This window comes from Heterodontus francisci, chromosome 36 (assembly GCF_036365525.1).
Source record: "Heterodontus francisci isolate sHetFra1 chromosome 36, sHetFra1.hap1, whole genome shotgun sequence".
Lineage (NCBI taxonomy): Eukaryota > Metazoa > Chordata > Chondrichthyes > Heterodontiformes > Heterodontidae > Heterodontus > Heterodontus francisci.
Genome location: NC_090406.1, coordinates 24,671,577 through 24,693,209, shown reverse-complemented (window position 1 = coordinate 24,693,209; position 21,633 = coordinate 24,671,577). Strand labels below are relative to the sequence as shown.

The 21,633-nt window shown below is 39.3% G+C and overlaps 1 protein-coding gene across 1 annotated transcript in view; it reads left to right on the top strand.

The window, feature by feature from the left end:
- The window catches only part of LOC137351442 (protein unc-13 homolog A-like), a 281,799-nt gene that overhangs the window by 123,374 nt on the left and 136,792 nt on the right, over positions 1–21,633 (top strand). The window contains 3 exon segments of the mRNA XM_068015888.1: positions 6,818–6,889; positions 9,414–9,633; positions 11,205–11,432. Of these exon segments, the coding sequence (XP_067871989.1) occupies positions 6,818–6,889; positions 9,414–9,633; positions 11,205–11,432 (520 nt within the window).

The window sequence follows — 21,633 nt, the reverse complement described above, 5'->3', positions numbered from 1 at the left end:
ACTTGAATGAGCAAGGCATAGAGGGATATGGAATTAATGCAGGCAGGTGGGATTAGTATAGATACGCATTATGGTCGGCATGGACGCGGTGGGCCGGAGGGCCTGTTTCTATGCTGTACAACTCTATCAGTAAAGTGATGGAAGGCATCATCGACAGTGCTATCAGGCGGCACTTACTCAGCAACAACCAGCTCACTGATGCTCAGTTTGGGTTCCGCCAGGACCACTCCAACTCTAGACCTCATTACAGCCTTGTTCGAAACATGGGCAAATGAGCTGAATTCCAGAGGTGAGGTGAGAGTGACTGCCTTTGATAACAAGGCAGCATTTGACCGAATGTGGCATCAAGCAGCCCTAGCAAAATTCAAGTCAATGGGAATCGGGGAAAACTCTCCACTGGTTGGATTCATACCTAGCGTGAAGGAAGCTGGTTGTGGTTGGAGGCCAGTCATCTCAGCCCTGGAACATTACTGCAGGAGTTCCTCAGGGTAGTGTTCTTGGCCCAATGATCTTCAGCTGTTTCATCAATGACCTTCCCTTCAACATAAGGTCAGAAGTAGGGATATTCGCTGGCGATTGTACATTGTTCAGTACTATTTGCAATTCCTCAAGATACTGAAGCAGTCCAAGCCTTCATGTAGCAAGACCTGGATAACATTCAGGCTTGGGATGATAAATGGCAAGTAACATCTGTGCCACACAAGTGCCAGACAATGATCATCTCCAACAAAAGAGAACCTAACCATCTCCCCTTGACATTCAATGGCATTACCATCACTGAATCCCCCACTATCAGCATTCTGGGGGGTGGGGGTTATATTGATTAGAAATTAACTGAACCAGCTACTGTGACTATGAGTGCAGGTCGGAGGCTGGGAATACTGTGGCGAGTAACTCACCTTCTGACTCCACAAAGCCTGTAAGCCATTATCAAAGCACAAGTCTGGAGTCTGTTGAAATACTGCCCTCTTGCCAGGTTGAGTGCAGCTCCAATAACACTCAAGAAGCTTGACACCATCCAGGACAAAGCAGCCCACTTGATCGACACCCCATCCACCACCTTAAACATTCCTCCACCACTGGCACAAGTGGCAGCAGTGTGTACCATGTACAAGATGCACTGCAGTAACTCACCAATGCTCCTTTGACCACATTCCAAATCAACAACCTCTGCCACCTGGAAGGGCAAGGGCAGCAGATGAATGGGAACACCACCACCTGCAAGTTCCCTTCCAAGTTGCACACCATCCTGACTTGGAATTATATTGCCATTCCTTCACTGTCACTGGGTCAAAATCCTGAAACTCCCTCCTTAACAGCACTGTGAGTGTGCCTACACCACATGGACTGCAGCAGTTCAAGAAGGCGGCTCACCACCACCTTCTCGAGGGCAATTAGGGGTTGGTAATAAATGCTGTCCTTGCCAACGATGCTTATATCCCAAGAATGAATAAAAAAAATTCTGTGGTGATTATCAAAATGACACATTCTCTATCCCCAAATATTCCCATTTTTGAGAGGGTAAATGCGATACCTAAGCTTCACAATACAGCATAATTAAATGCTGAAATAATTACTATAACCTTTACAAATATCACCTGTTACATAACGTGTGCTCACCACAATGTGAGATTGTGTCAAATATAAATGTCAAGTGTGTGGGGGGTAATTTAAACTATTCCTTTTAATACTGAGTATTGTAGTATACCCTGTACTTACATTTGCTGGACAAAATAGATCTATTTAGAGCATTGCTTTTTTTTTTGTTATTCAATTGCACAGCTCCATGTCACATAGCGAGAGATAATTTATGGTTTTGCTCTTTGATCAAAGAACTGTCGAGTTGCAACATTAAAAAGATTTTTTTTTACAAATTTGGTTAGGACTTTGATCAAGCAGAACAAGTGAGTAAAGTTGGGAATCAAAAGTGATTATTACTTCAATTTCAAAATTAAATTCAAAATTTAATTGATTTAACATTTCTAGAGATTTCCAGTTGTAAATCTATTTAAACTACATCACTGCATTTAAACATGGTATCAATTAATTAAAATTTTAAATATATTTTGTTAAAATTTTCTCTTTCTAAATGTGTTTTTAATGAAAACACAATAATTATACTGAAGTAATACATTGTTTTTTCTTACACTAATCACTTGGTGAATTCCCACTGCAATATACTATTAGGAAAGATAGAGAGAAGATTAGGTGTTAGAAATGATTTGTTGATTATTATTGAACCAAAGCTTTTTATATTCCTTTGTCCATTATTTTAACTGAGGCATTAACTGAGCTAATAGCTCTATTAATAGACAGTCAATAGAATGTCATGATATATTGTTAAGTGACCATCTGCTGATATCATCGGAATTAATTTGTATTCTTCTATGCTATTCTATAGAAAAAGAGAGAAACTACAGGATTACGCACACTTGAATGTTCTAAAAGCCCTAATGACCAGTTACAGATACCAATATACAGATACAGATGGAAGATGTTTAGGATCAGATCTCTTTCTCAACCTTAGGTTAGGGATGGATGTGTAGCATGGACAGGAACATGAAATAGGTCGCGAAAAAGATCAATAATAAAGTAAACTTTTGAGACCATTAATGTAGATAAACTTCCAACTCTTCTAACTGGCACTTTCATACATACAATATGTCAAAGTATGTTAAATATTGGCTACAAAAAAATTGCTGCATTTTATTGCTAGTGAAAAGCAATTTCAGTTGGCAGATTTGTTTTACCCTTTCAGAGAAACAAATATTTTAAAATATCATTAAATGTTTGTGCTGTGATCATGTTGCACTGAAATCTTGAACAAAAATTGGGTTTGCAAGGTACAGTGCTATAAAACTAGTCACAAGGTTGGCTCATGCTGATGAGAGAGATATGCTTGTAGACTAACAAAATAAAACAACAGTGACTGTACTGAGAGTGGTTAAAATTGTTGACCATAAGAGATTTATTTGCATCTGGAAACCACACTCGATTTGACAATAATTATTCTGAACAATAAAATAAAATGTGTAAAAGCTACTAAATAAGCCAGTAAGTTGTCAGAAACTGTCAAATTGTGATAGATATTTACAGTTTGTGACAATTATCTCTTTTTAAAAAAAAGAAGGATTTAATTACAGAGCCTTTACTTCACCTATTCTTACATATATTATATAAAATGGCACTGTGATGGTGATTGGAACCATTTGTTCAAATCAGCTCAGTGAAGTAATCGCATTAGTGTGTTAACAAATGGATCAGTAATATTTGTGAAATGGTCATTATGATGACTCCAAATATCTTTCCTTAATAACACAATTCGTAGACTTTTACTGCATGTAGTCGCAAATCACTTTAGTTTATCATACCTATTTAGAAAGTAATATCTGAGATCCACAACTGGCTTCAATGCTTGTTTTTGACATTTAAGAGTTACTTCCAATGAACGTATGGTAACTAGTCTGGAAAGACACCATCACTTGTAGTATATAGTAGATAAGAGTAGCAGCATGCTTGTTACGGCATAACATTTGAAATTTTCTTTCTTACTTTTTCTGTAAATTGAAAATAGTAAGCTATAATGTCCAAGTAAACCATGATCATGCTAGTTTCATATAATCATGCTAAATGCCGAGCTCCTGTTTTTTAGTTTGTTTCAGGACTACTTCTGCCTTGTGTCGAAATCCATGAGCCATCCTATAATAATTAAATTCTTAATGTAGCTTCTTCCATATGCTTCTCTTTATATCACTCATGCATAGTGTCTGACTGAGTTGATTAATGTAGGTGCATAAAATTGTGATAATTGTGAAAGTGTCAGAATCATGGGCATTCTTACTTCCTCAATTTAATAAACTGATAACGCTTAGTAGTTAAAATGCAAATGTTTCTTGAAAAATATTGATCAATTTGATTTTATTTTCTGTTTGATGTCAAGAACATAATTAATATTACAAAGGTGAAAATTAAATACACTAAGCATCGAATTTATCTGTTTTCTTAGATTGCAATCCAAATTGGGAGACATAATAGCACAAATTATGTAATTTCTTTCAGAAGTAGGGCTAAGATTCTGTGCGTAGGTCAGATTCTTAAAGTTGGACTCAGCTGATTCTATTGAGATATTCAAATTTTAATGATTCAAAGATGTCCAAGTGGGGTGGATGGCAAACAAATGATGCTGTGTATCTGAGAAATCGAACAAAGGATCATGGCTTTAGTTCTTGCATGACCATGTCTTATTTCCAACCAAGTCGTGGTGGAGAAGTAGAAAAAGATCAGACGTTTTCCCAAGTGGTTTAGTAGTAGAATGAGCAGAAAATTCTCTCTGCCCCATTTCCGTGAACCTACTGCAAAATGGTTCTAAAAAGCCATGAATAGGCTAGATGCTGTTCCTGTCAGCTAGGAAATGTTCTATAGTATTGGAATATCTAAAAGTTAAGGAGAAAATAATTACAAACTTATAATTTGGAAGTGATTTATAACTCAATTTTAGATGAATTAATAATTAGTTGATATTATTATGCATTTATGGGCAGTATTTAAAAAGACATATAGGATCCTGATAGTTGAACATTTAATATATTAAAACAGTTGACTTAAACCTTGTGCTAAGCAAAGTAATACTTATAAATCATTTTTGATAACCTTTAAGATTGTGTCATGATGTTGCAGTGCCTAAATTTGCATATTATGAGCAGTGGAGTAAGCTTCCTGACATTAATTAATAATTGACCACATATTTTAAGTCCGTGAAAAGTCTTTTGCATGTTATTCGAATAGATCTTGATTCAGGTATCAATGAAACAAACACAGACTATGGACTTCAATAGAATTTCTCTAAACAGAGGTGCACATCAAAGAAGGTACCACTAAACAAGTAATACATCTTAAATTCAGTCAACAGGATAGCATTGAACAGAATATTTATTTATAATCCAGCAAAGAATTACACTTATGGGTCAGTAAAAAAAATAATTTGAATAACTGGCAGAAATGTTAATCTTATCCCTTAAGGGAGTTAATTAAAAAGAACTTTCCTTTTGTTTTTCCTGTTCAATAATTGCCAATTAAAAACAAAAGAATGCAAAATATAAAAATAAAACAATTAGCTGAAAATGGCTCACAAATCAGATTTGTAGTTATGTGAATATAACAAACTTATTTCTACCTTGCCAATGATGTCCATGATAACTGACCTTGTGGATTGTGTTCAATGTCAAGCTGTAGATGTTTTTTAAATCCATGTATTAATGTTTTGTAATTTATTTCATCATTGCATTCACTTTGTGCAGGCTATGGTAAGTGCTTTATATGTGGTCTAATCTAGATCTGATGAAGATCTATTAGCGATGAATAGACCATGAACAAAATAACACTGAACTAAACTAGGTCATGTAAAGCGTGGTATGAATCCCCACAGGCAACATTAATTGTTCAGTTTCTTAACTTTTCATAGAGAGTCAAATTTGCAATTACCTGGTAACTTCAAGCTGAAAAAATAACAATTCAGAAGCATAATTTTTGAAAGCAATCTTTTATCCAGATCTTATTGTAATAAAATGCTTGAAGTGTCATGTTTTACAGTGGAGCAAGAAAGGAATTGTCATAAATTTAGTCAAGGATTTAATGGACTTTTGTGATTTTGTTTTTACTTATGATACAATTTTATTTTATTGAGTTGTTAGATTTAATGAGCAGCTAGCTTGACAGCAATGCTTACAAAAATTGACGCTTTTGGCCTTGCCTGTAAGGACCTGTACCACATTATATGTCTGCCTAGTTTGGGTCATTTCGGTTCAGGATTCATGCACTCCTACTTCAAATTGCATCTTTCTTTCCCCATATTTTTATTTGTGTAGAATTGTTTGGATCAAATTTGATAAGGACAGTAACATAACTTCATCAATGACCAAGCAATTTTTAGAAGCCATTGCCAGCTGAGCAGTTTTAAAGGTGTTTAAATGTGATTCAAATACCAGTAAATATTAACATTCTTAATTGTAGTCCCAAAGTGGAGATTCCTTTTGATGTGCCAAATGTTTAACACATTTTCCTGGGATTTCCCTATTTTCAATCCACGCTTCATCTAACTTTTCACCAACAATACTATTTTTATGGATCTTTCGAGACTGAAGTTATTTCTAGAAGTTGTTAAACTGGAAGCTACTGGCACACTAATGGAACTATTTCCCATTTTCAAACTCCAGAATGACCAAGTTTTACAGATTCTGAAGGAGTGAATAATATTATGATTGATGTATCAAGCAAAACTAGCACAGGTGGCTATCTAGTTACTAAAGGAAAGGGGCGTCCTGATATGAAACATTCTCAATATAAATCTAGTTACTTAAGATGTGCCCTCATTTGACATATTTCCTTATAGTTTATACTTTTATCAGTTAATAGAAATTTACACTTATGCCAAATACAGCATCCATGAAGTACTGTTAGCATCAAACTTCTGCCTTTAGTCTTTCATCTGTTACATCTTCAACTAGTCATTGCACAACAGGATACTTAGTCTAACATATTTTTTAAAAATCTATTGAAAGTTTATTTTTGTATATTAAATGTGAAAATACAGTTCTAATATAGAATTGTTAAACTGCTTAAGCATTTTAGCTTATAAAGTTTCTTTTGCTGGCTATGGGGTTCTACTCTGGTTGTTGAATAAGTAATGTTACTTCCTTTTTGGTCTCCCTGTAATAGTTTACCGCAAAATGTCAGCTATTAAGAAAACACAATTTGCCAGAAAAAAATGCTTGTTATGTCTTCTAATGTATCGGTAATTTATCTCTCTCCATTTATATAGTCTTTGGTGCAGTCAAGAAAAGCTGGCATCACTTCTGCACTAGCAACCCGTACTCTTAATGATGAAGAACTGGTAAGATGAGTTGATTTTGTTTCAAATGTAAATCCCATTAAAATATTAAATTTTTGAGTCATCTATAGATCTGCCCCACAAAGTGTAAATGGTCATTTATAGTTCAATTTTTCTGATGAAAGGAAATATCCACTTCTGAAAAGAAGGATTAAGAACACAATCAAATGCAAGAATATATTGGGAGTAGTATTACCCTCCCGCAGCAACCGCCCCCCCCCTCAAAAAGGTCAATTTAGCTTCGGTGGGAAGTTAAAATATGAGCTCATCCATGCCTTTGTTATGTCTAGACTTGACCATTCCAGTGCTGGCCTCCCATCTGCCAGCCTCAAAAACTCTGCTGCCCTTACCATAACACACTAAATTCTGTTCACCCATCACCCCTGTGCTCACTGACCTACATTGGCTCCCAGTCTAGCAAGTTGCCAATTTCAGAATTCTCCTTTGTTTTCAAATCCCTCCATGGTCTTGCCCCTCCCTATCTCTGAATCTCTTGCAGGCTTACAACCCTCTGAGATCTCTGCAGCCCTCCAATTCTTGCGTATCCCAGATTACTGTATCAATAGCCGCCGTGTCTTCAGCTGCCTTGGCCCTAAGCTCTAGAACTTCCTCTCTGCCTCGCTACCTTTCTCCTCCTCTAAGGTGCTTTTTAAAACCTACTTGTTTGACTAAGGCTTGACTTTTGGTCATCTATCCTAATATCTCCTTATGTGGCGCCATTAAATTTTGTTTGATAATGCTCCTGCGAAATGTTTTGGGACATTTTATTACATTAAAGGCGCTATGTAAGTTATTGTTCCTGCAGAAAATCTGTAACAAGCCCAACGTGCCTCAAACCTGCCTATTACAGGTTTTAATGGAGGTGGAAGGGAGCCAGTCCGCTTTCATCAGTCAGGTTAGTCATTGAAACCTTTGAAGGAGGGTGACTTCCTCCATTTTTACAAGGGTTCTATTCTTCAGCCCATGCCATTTGGGTTTCCCAGGCAGGTAAAAGGAGGCAAGAAGCTAATGCTAGTGCTTTTACAGCACGTCTTGTGGGCCAGGTGGAACAGGAGTGTTTCCCTCTGGCCCAGCAAGCAACCCCTGTAACTCCCCAACAGCCACAAAATCTCCCTGCCACTGCTGTCCCAAACACTCCACTGACCTGCGATCATTGATTCTTGACGGTTTTCAGGGAAATCTGCTCTTTCAGGCTTCCCAACCATAATTCCTCCCCCCCTCCCCCCCAACCACTCCTCCAAAAATCCCACAATAATGAATATCTGGGCCATGTGATGTAATTTGTCTAATATTTCTTTTGTCAGTACTGTAGTTCTACTGCTTCCATAGAGCAAATTGGTTACTTGCGAATTTAATTGGCTATATTTATATGACTAATCAGATCACTCTGAAATATACACAGAATGTAATCTCTCAGACTCCTTCTGTTAATTTTCTGCCACCTATACCCCTGCACTACATATCAACCCTTTGGGCCCCATTGGGACGAGGATTGTCCTCTGGCATCAGAAGCAGTGCAAACATTGATTGATACTAATTGCATCAATGGTCATTATTAAACTAGGACCTGGGGGAAAAGTCGAAAAGCATTTAAACTATTGTGGCTCAGCACCTCCTTGCTATTTTGACAGCCACATTACATTGATTAAAGATCTCCAGTTTTTCTAACTCTCCAATTTTTTCACTTCCTTTCTGTCCTAAAGACATTAACTCCTTGCAAGAGTACAACTCCGCAGTGACAGTATAGTCTCCCACACTTTACCCAAGTTGCCTTTATTCATGTGAATTTTGACAGAGAATCTGTAAGCGGCTGAGTCATCAGAAGAACTCTTTGCTTTTTGTAACTGATGCTTTAGCCCCAATTTTAGCCCTCAGAGAAAGGAGTCCATTCCTTATCTTTTAAGTAAATAGATGTTTGGTAGTGGCTATTTTATTACATCAATTTAAGTTTTGGTCATATGTGTACCACTGAACTGAACCGCTTGTGATGGTTGTCAGTGAAATTTAAAAACCTGTGTGCAACCTCAAGAAATGTGGTATTTTTATACAATGGCACTAATATCATATGCCACAACTTGTGATACATAATTGACAAGGGAGTCAAGGGTTATGGGGGGGTGCAGAAAGAAAATCAACCATGATCTTATCGAATGGCGGAGCAGGCTGGAGGAGCCGAATGGCCTACTCCTGCTCCTAATTCTTGCATTCTTGTATCAGTTTAGTGTCATTGCACTAGAAGTATCCGGCTGTTATGGGTTGGAAGTTGTGCTTCATTTGAAAGTTTTTAGGCAGTTTGTTTCTTAGTTGGTATCAGATCACTTGTTGCAATAGCTTAAGATCAGTGTCAACCTAATATGAGGGACTATCTACAATATAGTCAGGAGAAGAATTTGACATGTTTTTAAAAAAAGAAAACTACCTTATTTTTCATTAATAATACAGAAACAATGTTTGCTATCCTCCAAACAGCAAAACGCTGATGAACAAACAGAAACAAAATGACTAATGAAAGATTTCTGTCTGTTAGAAAAACCATGTTTACAAGAAGACCTTGCAAGCCTTAATCTACCCTATTTCTTGCACTACACCACACAATTTTGAAGTGTGGACAGCAACCACTCCCACCTATTGCTATGAATGCGAAGGCTTGTTGTGGGGGATTGCTCGCCAGGGAATGCGTTGCACTGAATGTGGGGTGAAATGTCATGAAAAGTGCCAAGATCTTCTCAATGCAGATTGTTTACAGCGTAAGTCACTTGCACAGATTTTTTTTTATCTGGAGCTTTTATATATGTTAAATTATTATTCCATAATATAACTATAGGTCTTCAAGGCAATTAGACCATTTGAACTATTTCATCAACAGTACCATTTTTACAAGTATATTCTTACTCCAAATACATTGAGTCTTCAGCTCTTTGAAGGTTTCCCAGATCCTCCTAGGCAGATGGTTGGAGTTGAATATTTTTTAGTCCAACTTAAATGCAACTCAGTGGTGTGCAGAATATAGCATTGTCTTAGTTTGAAGGACATCGGTTTCCCCTCTCAAAGTGGAGCACATTGCTTCCACACAGCACTGTCGAGCAGCCTACTATATAGTATATGTTCATACTTCATGGTTAAATTCAAGTGATAACTATGGGACTCAAAACTGCTGTGTTATTGGCTGAAGAAAAGAAACAATACATTATCAGTTGCTCTGCTGTACTATTCCAGCCATCTTGTTTAAGGCTGAATAAGAAATGCCTATGCATGTGAATTGGTGTTTTTTTTGTATGTTTAAAACTGGCATTTGAATGAACAATTTAGGTAAATTGGTGTTCAAGGTAAACAAATCTCATCTCGCAAATCTTCTAAACTGCTAAAAGTGCCACAAAGGAGGTGCTGGGATTTATTTTAGATCATAAACTGGAAGACCAGAAAGTACACATGATTTAAAAGCCTAGATGAAGGGCATGGATTTATGAATGAGGTCAAATAAAAGTCATTGAAGTCACATTTGGGAAAAAATCTTTTGCATATTAATGAATTCATAAATGTACCATGGTTATAGAATGTAAATGGGTAACAACATCATGTATGAACTGGGGTATGTAGATAATGTAAGATTTCTTTTTACATTTAGTCCTTTTTTATAATAAAGTTTGGTCATGTCCGTTAAGCTCAATCTTTTGAATTTTCTTGGACTTTCAGAATTGTTTTCTGCATGTTTTTTCTTTCTCTCCTAAGTCTTCCCAATGCCATACATCTTACCCTACACCTTGGGCCTCTGTCAGTGCCAATCTCGGAGTGATTCTTGCACATCATTGCACACTGTCATGCATAGATAGTAGCATCTCTCATGTACTGCAAAGAATATGAAGATTTCTTGTGAGGCTGATAGGTAGTCCATGATAATGTGATATTCTGATATCCCCTGTGGTGAAGCACATGCTGTCTGCTCATTTTACCCACTAATGGAACTGCTGACATTGGGAGCCACCTGTATAGAAAATCATGGGATGCAAACCTGCATCCTCCTACGCTGACACAATGCTTTGGTACACTAATATGCTATTTTACCAGGCAAAAATATCTTTCCCTTAGCATGGTATTCCTCTCCATTTATCACATATATTCATCAATAATTCCTCATAAAATAAAAACAGCATTCAATAAAAAGTATCTAATTCTTGTTAAATAAGCGATTTTTACATGTCAATTTACAATACTCAGAACCTTACTGTATATTTATTAAACAACTGGTCTAATATTCCACTATATTTAGAATATTGTTATATTTCTTCTACTAATGTTACTACTTCTAATTTAATTTTAGGTGCTGCTGAAAAGAGTTCAAAACATGGAGCAGAAGATCGAACGCAAAATATTATTATGGTCCTAAAGGACCGAATGAAAATCAGAGAAAGAAATAAGCCAGAAATCTTTGAGCTCATCCAGGAGGTATTTGGACTCCCAAAGTCAGTACATGCACAACAGATGAAGGCAATTAAACAGAGTGTACTGGATGGCACATCAAAATGGTCAGCAAAAATCAACATCACTGGTAGGCTTTGTGAATTTTGTTAAGGAAAACAAAATGACCATCACATTTTTACCTCCTACTCAGATTTTCCATCTGCTGTCTATTAACGCTTTGGTGCTAAATGTCCTTTGCAGTTCTATTTTTGTAATGAGTTGCAGATGTGGAAGGTTATTTGTGACAAAGTACAATGAGAGAAACATTCAGATCCTGAATGTTCAGATTCAGAATCCTTTTCACTTCCTTTCCTGCTCTTGATATTTTTCAATTTTCCTGCTTAATGCTTTCTGATTCATAATGGTTCCCTAATAAATTACAAAATTGTAATTCTTATTGAGGTGTTGGGAAAAAAACATCAGTACTCAACAGTTAAATGGATGCAGGAGAATAAATGAGGAATTACTCTTGTGTCTGTGGCATTATTGTGACATCTAATTTACCTTTTTAGCCCTCCTTACATAATCCAACTCAAATTGAACAGATCTAGTCACCTTTAGCAGTACAACATTGGCTGAAACATCAATTAAACTTCAATTCATCTCCAGGATATTGAGGACTGAACAGGAGATAATTTGGAGATGTGTTTAACAATTATATTTCACTGCTTCTAAGCAGATAAAAAAATACTATTTCCTACATCATGATTATTAATATTTCAATAAGTTGCTTTCAGAATTCTAACATCACAGCATTAGCTGGATTCAACTGAACATATCTTCACTCATTTTCAGCATTACAGTATCACTGTATGTAACATTCAGTTTTGGGGATTATATCAAAGTTAACTCGGGTGATATATATTGCAAAGTAGCACTGGTATGCTTCAAGTTTTATGGCAGCATTTGGGTGGTGGTATAAAGATGTATTACCTATTTCGTCAGGTTACAGTTAAGAAAAGTTCAGTCTTCCTCTGTGCTTTTTCCGTATAGGCTTTTGTGCATCTTGTGGATCAACAGGGCATTGGTAAGCTTCTGATTTAAACAGCACACCATCTGATGTTTTACATTTCTGCAGTTGCTTCATATCTGCACTCAATTTAAAATTAACACATAGATGCTATATTGCTGATGGAATGTTCCAACATTACTGACTGAAAGAAGAAGAAATCAGATTTTCATTGACTCACTGCTCCAGCAATTTGATTACACTCAGAAAAGAGCACAAAGTGGGAGCCATGCCACACACCTATTGGATATCTGGTGTCTGAGGCCACTAAGGCAGCCAGCATCTCTTAAAGGGGAGGTGTCCTCTGGCTGAAGGCAACAGGGAAGCATATCAATATAGAAATCACTACATCAAGTACCGAGTGGCCATCAAGGTTCCTCCAATGCTGCATGGGAGGCCCTAGTGTAGGCAGTGGAGAGGGAGAGGAGGCAGATTTTATTTCCTTTGGGGGCAGTGGGGAGGTGTTGCGCAGGCAAGAAGACCTCCAGGCTGGACTGAATCAGGAGATAATGGGCAGAGGTTACCAAGCATGTCCATGCAGGAGTTTGACACTTAAAATCCCAAAAAATTTCAGTGACCTCACCAGAGTTGTTAAGGTAAGAACTCTTACTTTCTGTTCACACCTCCACCACTTCCAGCCTCACTGCTCACAATGCTCGCAACACTCTCCTCCCTGATTCAGTTCACTCTCATTCAATATCTGTACCATGGTTCGCTACACCTCCTTCTCCTCACACTCGCCACTATTCCTACGCTCACTTCCTCACATCTGACACACTATTCAAACATGATAGGCATATTGCGCTAAATTTTCCTGGGCTGCGGAGGTGGGTATGGAGTCTGGGGAGGTGGGGGGCCAGGAACGAACTGGAATCCCTCCCAGGATAGCTTCCTGATGCTGTCCTGCCGTTGAGTGAGTTTCCCAGGGGTGAGCTGCCACGGGAGTTGGCAACCTGCTCAGTGGAGCTGGGCAGCCAATCAAGGCAGTTGAGGGTCATTTTACCCCACTGATGGAACTTTCCTGGCATTGTGCGGGCTCCCCACTGTGTTTGAAGCCCGGCATTATTTGGAGGTGGCCTCCGACAGGAGCCCGGGGTGGGGTGGGGGGTGGGCGTTGGCCGCTCTCCACACCCCTATGATGGATCTGCAAGGCTGAAACCACCACAGCAACGGCCAAAATCATTTTTGTGGAAGAGTTCCCGTCCACACTAATGGCCCTAACAGCTTTGGGCTGCATTCATTATGGAACCTTCTGCAGCCATTCCAGAGCACCTCCATTTTGAGGAGCCCTTGCGCTTACCTTCTGCCTCAGCAGTGCCCACTTCTCCCAGTGGGGCTAGTGGCTGGACAGACCGGCGGGCCCCCTCTTTGGACCTCCCATGCCTGTTTCCCGCCCACTGTCTAAATTGGATGGCGAATGTGGAGGCAACCAATTAGGAGGCTGTCTCATGTAAAGTTGCTCCAATGAGCGCACTTCCAAGATGCACAGACTTGTGACCCGCAAGTGGTCCCAGCTTTGGGCTTCAGATGCCCATGGGAACATTTAGTCCATTTTCTTTCAAACAAAAGGCACTAGATTCTCTAACATACTCCTTTCTTTCTTGCAGGAGAAAGTTGCACACAACTCCAGACAGCAAGCTGCCACTAGAGGAGGAAGAGCCTGCCTGTACACTTTGCCCCACCCCTTGAAGAAAACATTCTGGGTATCATGGGCAGGGGAGAATCGTGGCTGTGGCAACTTTTTTCTTTATTATTCTTTCATGGGATGTGGGCATCGCTGGCAAGCCCAGCATTTGTTACCCATCCCTAATTGCCCTTGACAACTGAGTGGCTTGCTCGGCCATTTCAGAGGGCAGTTTAGGAGTCAACTACATTGCTATGGGTCTGGAGTCACATGTAGGGCAGGCCACGTAAGGATGGCAGATTTCCTTCCCTAAAGGGCATTAGTGAACCAGATAGGTTTTTAACAACAATTAATAGTTTCATGGCACCATTACTGAGACTAGCTGTCAATTCCAGATTTTTATTAATTAATTGAACTGAATTTAATTTAATTGACTGGCGATGCTGGAGGAGGTTTGATGCACGATTTCTTCATACTTCAACGTATTTTTCCCTTCAGACTTTTATCTCACCCTACACATTCTGCATTAAACTCTCAAGATGCTTTTATCAGCCAGTTCTCTCTCTCTCTCTCTTCACTCCCGTCACATCTCAAGCTAACCCTTGACCCTCTCTGAAGATGAGGAAGCCGTCTGCCAACCTCCTGGAAAATGCATCATTCCTCAATCTCACCCTGCATCGCTCAGATATTGGCGCCACGTGTACTTCAGGAGCTAACTTAGAGGTAAATCACAAAGCACAGGTGTGAAGGAGCTAGGACACAGGGATAGGACATGAATGCATACTAGCACTGCTGAAGAGGACTCAAATGCTTACTTGAAGGGCCTAGGCTAGCGAAAAAGCGTGACATACCATGAAATATTAGGTGCACTGGGTGTCCTGCCAGAAAATCTGCGCACAGTGATGCAGAGCATGAAAGAGCCCAGCTCCAATATGTCTTGGGGCTTTATGCAGAGCATGTAGACCATTCTGTCCAACATTCACCAAGTTGTCAGCTCCATTAACAGCATAGTGCCTCCTTCCCACCGATTATCATGGAACATCTCCAGACAGCTTTCATTGCTGCCATGCAAGCTCAGAATGCTGTCATAATGGCTTTGGGGGCCACTGTTGATGGGGACTTGCAGGGTGTCACGCTCAAAGAGAGAACAGTGATGAAATGTGAAATGAAATGGAGGAATTATGAAATAAAAGTAAACTGTTGAAATAAGCTACCAGAATATAGACACTTTGCTACCCGGCAACATGGAAGGAGAGGTCAGGTGATCACTTCCTGTACTGCCAATCAACATGTTCGTCTGTTAAGGATGGGACCATTATTAACGTCTCGAGTTTGCCTTGAGGAGGGGCATTGACACATAAAGTATGCTAATGACTCCTAGCATCAACAATTGAGCTCGCAAAAGCTTTTGCAGACAGACTGACTGCGAAGCCAAGGCCAAGATGATAGGTGTGAAATAACACTTATTTATCAAAATAGAACACATTCAGATGCCATTATGCAACAATAGTCCTCACATCCTGGAACATTGTATGAACACCCCAGGGGGCAGTGTCTTGAGTCACCTGATTGAAACCAAAACCTGAATTTTCTTTTTTACCTTAAAAGAAGTAACTTCTCTGAGAGAGGGACAGAAAGCCATTCCAGCTGGAGAAACTGAGAGATCGATCCTGCTAAGCAACGACCCCTGCCAGCACAATCTTTAAACTACTGAGGCAGAGAGATTGCAAGGTGACCTTGAAAACTCCTCATCTGAGAATTTGAACCAGGATTTCCACCATCAACTTCGGACTGAGTTTTAACCAAAGGCGTCTGTGACACTTCATCAATTCCAAGTCAAGGAACATTCAGGTCTGTAAATCTGTATAAAAAAAAAAATTCCTCCCAGAAAACCAAGAAGCTTTCAATGTGAACTCTCTTTACAACAATTGAACTCTAATTGCATGCCTCCCTCTACTCCCTATCTTTTCTTGTGCGTGTTGTTACAACCGACCGCTCCTGTCCAAAGCCCCCAATCAAAATGATTGTGGTGGGAGAAACGCACTGATAATTCAATCCTGTCTCTCCAGAGATCAGCTAACATATCATTTTAAAAACTTACCAAATTAAAGAAAGACCCACCAAATTGTACCATCTATTAACCCCCAAATGAGGCTAACCAAACCAGGTGTCTTTCAATCAACAAATTAACTCTTTAATTAGAAGAGATAAATTCTTAAACACTATGATCATTTAAAAATAGAAAAAATTAGAGTCCTTGCAAATTTACAGTCCAATGTTGTTTGAAGTCCTCACAGAATGTTGTTCGAAGTCCCTGCAGAATGTTGCTTTCCTTCTCCAGCGAATTTCAACAATTAACAACTTGCAAACACTTTCAATGGAAACAATCTGACTTTAGAGTTTTTTAAGGATATAAGATTGACACAGTCTAACTTCCCTTTCTTCAATTTAAATTACCAGAGATCTCTGTCTTGGCTTGATGCTTTAGAATTTTGAGAGATAACAATTAAAACAGACTAAAATCCTATTTCCTTCAGTTTCAATGGTTGAGAGCTCTTTTTCAATGCTGGCACCACAGCTGTCTGTGTCTGTGTGTACTGTTAGGACAAACTGTCTTCAACTGCTAGTTCCAAACTGAATTGTAACAAATGTATCGCATCAGACTCACTTCCAGTGGCTGTTTCCATGGTATCGAGAATGCACCCTTTGAATTGCAGTCTCCAAATGGCTGTCTCTAAGGCAACAATAATACACCTTCCTATAAGTCCTAAGGCTTACCGGCCCTTAAAGCAATACTGATCCCTTGCAAGCCTTAAAGGCAAACCACATATTCCGGAAAAAAGCTACAGGACCATGACCGTGTGCATGTGTGTGAATGTGTGAGTGGGTGATGTTGCAAACATTTTCGGGTATTGTTTTAATAAATAGTTATCTTTTTAAACCTATGAGAAAATCTGTTTCTTCTGTTTATTTAACCCTTAAAAACTCTGGGACTAAAACACTATTTTAAAAACACTATATGCGGTCAGTTGAGAGGTGAAAACTGGAAGCCACCCACACCATTTCCCACCTGTCTGTAACAAGGGTGTCATGTTATTTCTGTCCTGTGGTCTTGTATCCATGGGAGAGGTACTTGCTGTCATCTTTTAGCGTGCCTATGCCTGCTCCCCCACCACCCCCTCCGCCTAAGCCCTTGTTAGTGCCACACAGCCAGCTGAGCAAGACTGTCCCAGTACATGTTGAGATGCCACAGTCTGTAGCTGCGCCCTCAATGCTCAAAACTGCTTGAGTTGATCCTCCACCTCAATTTGAAGTGTCCTCAATTGAAATTCAGCAGCCTTTCACCTCCCAAACTGTAACCAGTGGGGAAACACTTTTTGTAGGAGCAGTGGGATAGGAAAATGAGCACACTAGATAGGAGGAATCTTTCAGACTTATAAAAATCTCAGACATCAGAGCCATTTCCAAGTCGCGACCCAACTGGTGACTGACATCCACACCCCAGCACTATCTTCCGGGAAGGAGCCAATTATCAGGCCGCCTCCACGTTCGCCATCAAATTGGGGATGGCGGGCGGATTCCAGAGGCAAGAGTGCAGGACATCATGGCTCACCCCAGTGGAGGGAAGCAGCTCCCACTGTGAGACCATTGGGAGCACTGCTGTGGGCCAGATTGATGAAGCGGCAGGGAGGCACTGCAGCTGCCATTAGTGTCCGTGGAGCAGATGAAAGGTTACATGCATGTGGCCATTGGAGACATCTATCTCCACTATTTCAGAACTCAATGGCAAGCCTGTAATATGAGCAGAAAGCAGCCTTGCCATTTGCTGCCAGTGAGCTCTTCAACAGTCTTAGAAGCTACGAGGCTGCGAGCTTCGACTGTGAAGCCACTTCCTCTCACCTGCCGGGGAGCAGACACAGCAGGGGGCCTATGCACTGCTTGCAAAATTTTTACTCTGCCCCTTTTAAGTGCCTTAATTGGCTACCCGCCACTGCAGTGCAGGTAGCCACTGCCCCGGGAGCCCGGGCTTGGAGGCCGGAATGAGTCGGGGAGTTGACACGAAGTCCAATGATCTAAATTTCCAACCCCCTCTCCCACCATCCACCCTACTCCCTCCCCCATCACCACCTCTGAGGGGCTAGGAAGATTCCAACACTGTGTAAATACTCATTTGAAAAACATTTCCTCTTCTTGATATTGGTGCTGGAGTTTATCTTTTTGTAGTGAAGTGAGGGCAACACCTAAAAGTCTGGACTGAAGAACGAAATCAAATGTTGATAATAAGGATAGTAGGACTGTTAATATATTTGAGGTGGGAGGGTTGATTTAAGTGAAATGCACCTCAATGAGCTGACCTCTGAGAGCTCTGGCAGATAGGGACACTGGTGCGTGGTACCTCTCCTGCTCCTTCTCCTATTCCTGTTCTTGTTATACTTGCTGCTGTTCAGATTGTCGTAAGTGCTTTTCCCTCATGATGGCAAAATTGTAGAGCATGCAGCAGACAGCGACAAATCTAGATATCAGTTCAGGGGTACACTGCAAGCCTCCTCTGGAATGGACACATAGTGGAAGCATTGCTTGATCACACCAGTTCTTTGCTTGATCATGTTTCTGGTGGTACCATGCCACAAAACTAGCAACATACCTGTAAGTATTGCATGATCCCATTAAATAATACTGAGAGATCCTTCCTGCGATTAGCGCTAAGCGAGTTCAGCAGATGGCAACTCATGCACTGAGCCATACCAAAATCGAAAATAGGACCTGCAAGCAGCTTGGGACCCGAATTTATGTAACATATTCAGCCCCTTAAATAATCCAGACATGTGCGTTTGACTCCAATCTGGTTGCTTATTCCAATGTGGCGGTCGGCACACTTTCAGCTCGTAATGACTGTGCTTCATGCCCACCATATTGGAAGCTTAGGAGGCCGTTTAGCATCTGAATAGCAGGCGTTGCATGGCCAAATTGTTTGGCCATTCTTTTCTATGCAGGGTTAAAATTGAATTCAAGTACCAACTTCCCTTATGGTTTCAAAATTATCTAGAAAGGTTAATGTTGTAGAATCAGATTTGCATTATTTTTCTTATGTGGCACAGCACCTCATCTGAGATTAGTGCTAGAAACTTTTCCTTTAACTCCTTGATCTGGATTTGAATTGGCTGTAAGGAGTAATTGCTTGCAGTATATCTACCTGATAGCTTTTAGAGATCAAATGAGGATGTTCCTAAGATATTCTAAAAGTTATATTCATAGTCAAAACAAAAATTGCCAATATGATCTTTGCTAAGAGTGTCAGAATAAATATTTTAGAAATGCTATACTTTTGCTGAACAAATAGAATTGTAAAAGGTCTTCCCACAAGCTTACCTTGCCCTTTTAAGGCAACAAATTCAAGATTTCACTTCTGAAAATAGTATTTTAAGCCAACTCTGTGATACTATTGCAATCTTCAGTCTCAGTAACCCCAATAATCTTCACGTCTCGTACACTGAAACCTGTTATTGTAATAAGTTTATGCTGCAGAAAATTATCGCAAAGCTGATCACACTGAGTTACACTTCTGACCCTGTATTTTGCTGTATTTGAGCAAAACAAAACTGGTCTCAAGCTCAAGTGATGTTGAGACTACCAATTCAAATTGGTGACTTCAAAGCAAAGTTGTACTGCAGATTCTGCAGTGGTGTGAAATGAAAAGAAAGTTGGATTGAGTCACTAACTGCCATACAAATGGGCCCACAATTCAATACATTAATAAAGAAATGATAAATGTGTTTAGCCAGCTGCTACAAAAATACTGGCAATCTCTGCAAACATTATGTTGAAGCAGTTCCATTGTAGTAATTACAATAAATGTGACATTTCAGCTTCAATTAATTGGCCAATTTCATAACCATAAAAGTCAATAGAGCAATTTTATAAACATAAAAGGAATATTACTGTTTATTTAATAATTTAGAGTCTGTTGAACTCTGAATTTTTTCATAGCTAGTATCTCTGCTGAGGGTAGATAACATTTAAACTGTCTCATGCACCTATTGCCTTATGGGTCAAATAAAGGTTAAAGTTGTGATTTTAAAATGGTTACAATATATAGTATCAGTGCAAAGAGAGATCAGTAATATATTATTCACAGAGCTAAACAAAGTAAAGGATAAAAGTCTGAAAATAACTCCAATCTAACACTATTTTGAAATTTAGTTTCATCATTTTATATCATCTTCACAGTTGAAACATATTTTGATGTAATCTATACTTCATTCCAGCCAGTTGTTTGTATAGCTGATCTATTCGACACATACACACTTCATCTATTATATTGGCAGCACTGTGTAGGCAAGTATGAAATGCAGTCAGAAGTCCAGTTTTAATCTAACTTGCTCGATGAGAATGAGTTGGATGCCCAATTTACATACTGCCTGATTTTTGGCTCCATTGAAGTCAATGGAGCATAAACTGGGCATTTGGCCAGAAAGGGCCAGTGTTGCAATTGGAGTTATAATATCCTAAATTCAGACAGTGCAGTTCTGATTACAGAACAATTGTGTAATGTCCTGCAGTAGCAGTTTGTGTACTGTATATAATAGAGTATATCTACTACGGTAAAAATGGTACAAATTCTTAAAGTGCCGAAAACAACTTGAAGTAGAACACTGAAAATATCTAGCCTGAATGTCTAGAATGAAAGGATTTTCTCTCCAATTTATGAAGACATTGAATTAAAATGATGGATTTATTTTGGAAATTGAAAGAATGTAGTTTTTTGTGTGGCATTTGAGGTATTCAATAATTACTTTCCACCCTTTGTTTTCTTTTTATCTGACGTATATACATAATCTAACTAAAAGTTTCATGTTTGTTTCTTTCCTAGCTTAGAATAATTTACCATATGTGCTTGATTTCTTTCTGCTCAGATTTTGGAGCCTTCCATTTACAGTTATTTTTCTACAGCAAGATTTTTTTGGAGCTCTTCAATAAATATTACTAACCTTTTATGGATTTTCTCTGTAATGACATGAAAGCGTTTATGAGGGCGGCACAGTGGCGCAGTGGTTAGCACCGCAGCCTCACAGCTCCAGCGACCCGGGTTCAATTCTGGGTACTGCCTGTGTGGAGTTTGCGAGTTCTCCCTGTGTCTGCGTGGGTTTCCTCCGGGTGCTCTGGTTTCCTCCCACAGCCAAAAGACTTGCAGGTTGATAGGTAAATTGGCCATTATAAATTGCCCTGAGTATAGGTAGGTGGTAGGGGAATATAGGAACAGGTGAGGATGTGGTAGGAATATGGGATTAGTGTAGGATTAGTATAAATGGGTGCTTAATGGTCAGCACAGACTCGTGGGCCGAAGGGCCTGTTTCAGTGCTGTATCTCTAAATCTAAAATCTAAATTCCTGGGGAAAGTTACTTTCTACTCAGTATAACTACAATTTTTAAAGCTTTAGAAATGTATTTTCATGCAGTATAATGGCTACTTCAGTAGTTATCAACCATAGCAGAGTAAATCACTTGAAACTTTGACTTCAAATTCGATCAAAATTGTATTTGCAGGACATGCCTGACTGATTTAGTTTTTTAAAGGGTGCATTAATACTACCTTTGTAGAGTCGGCTACGAGACTGTTCCCATTTCACAGATGTGAGAAACCCTCTAGTGAATATG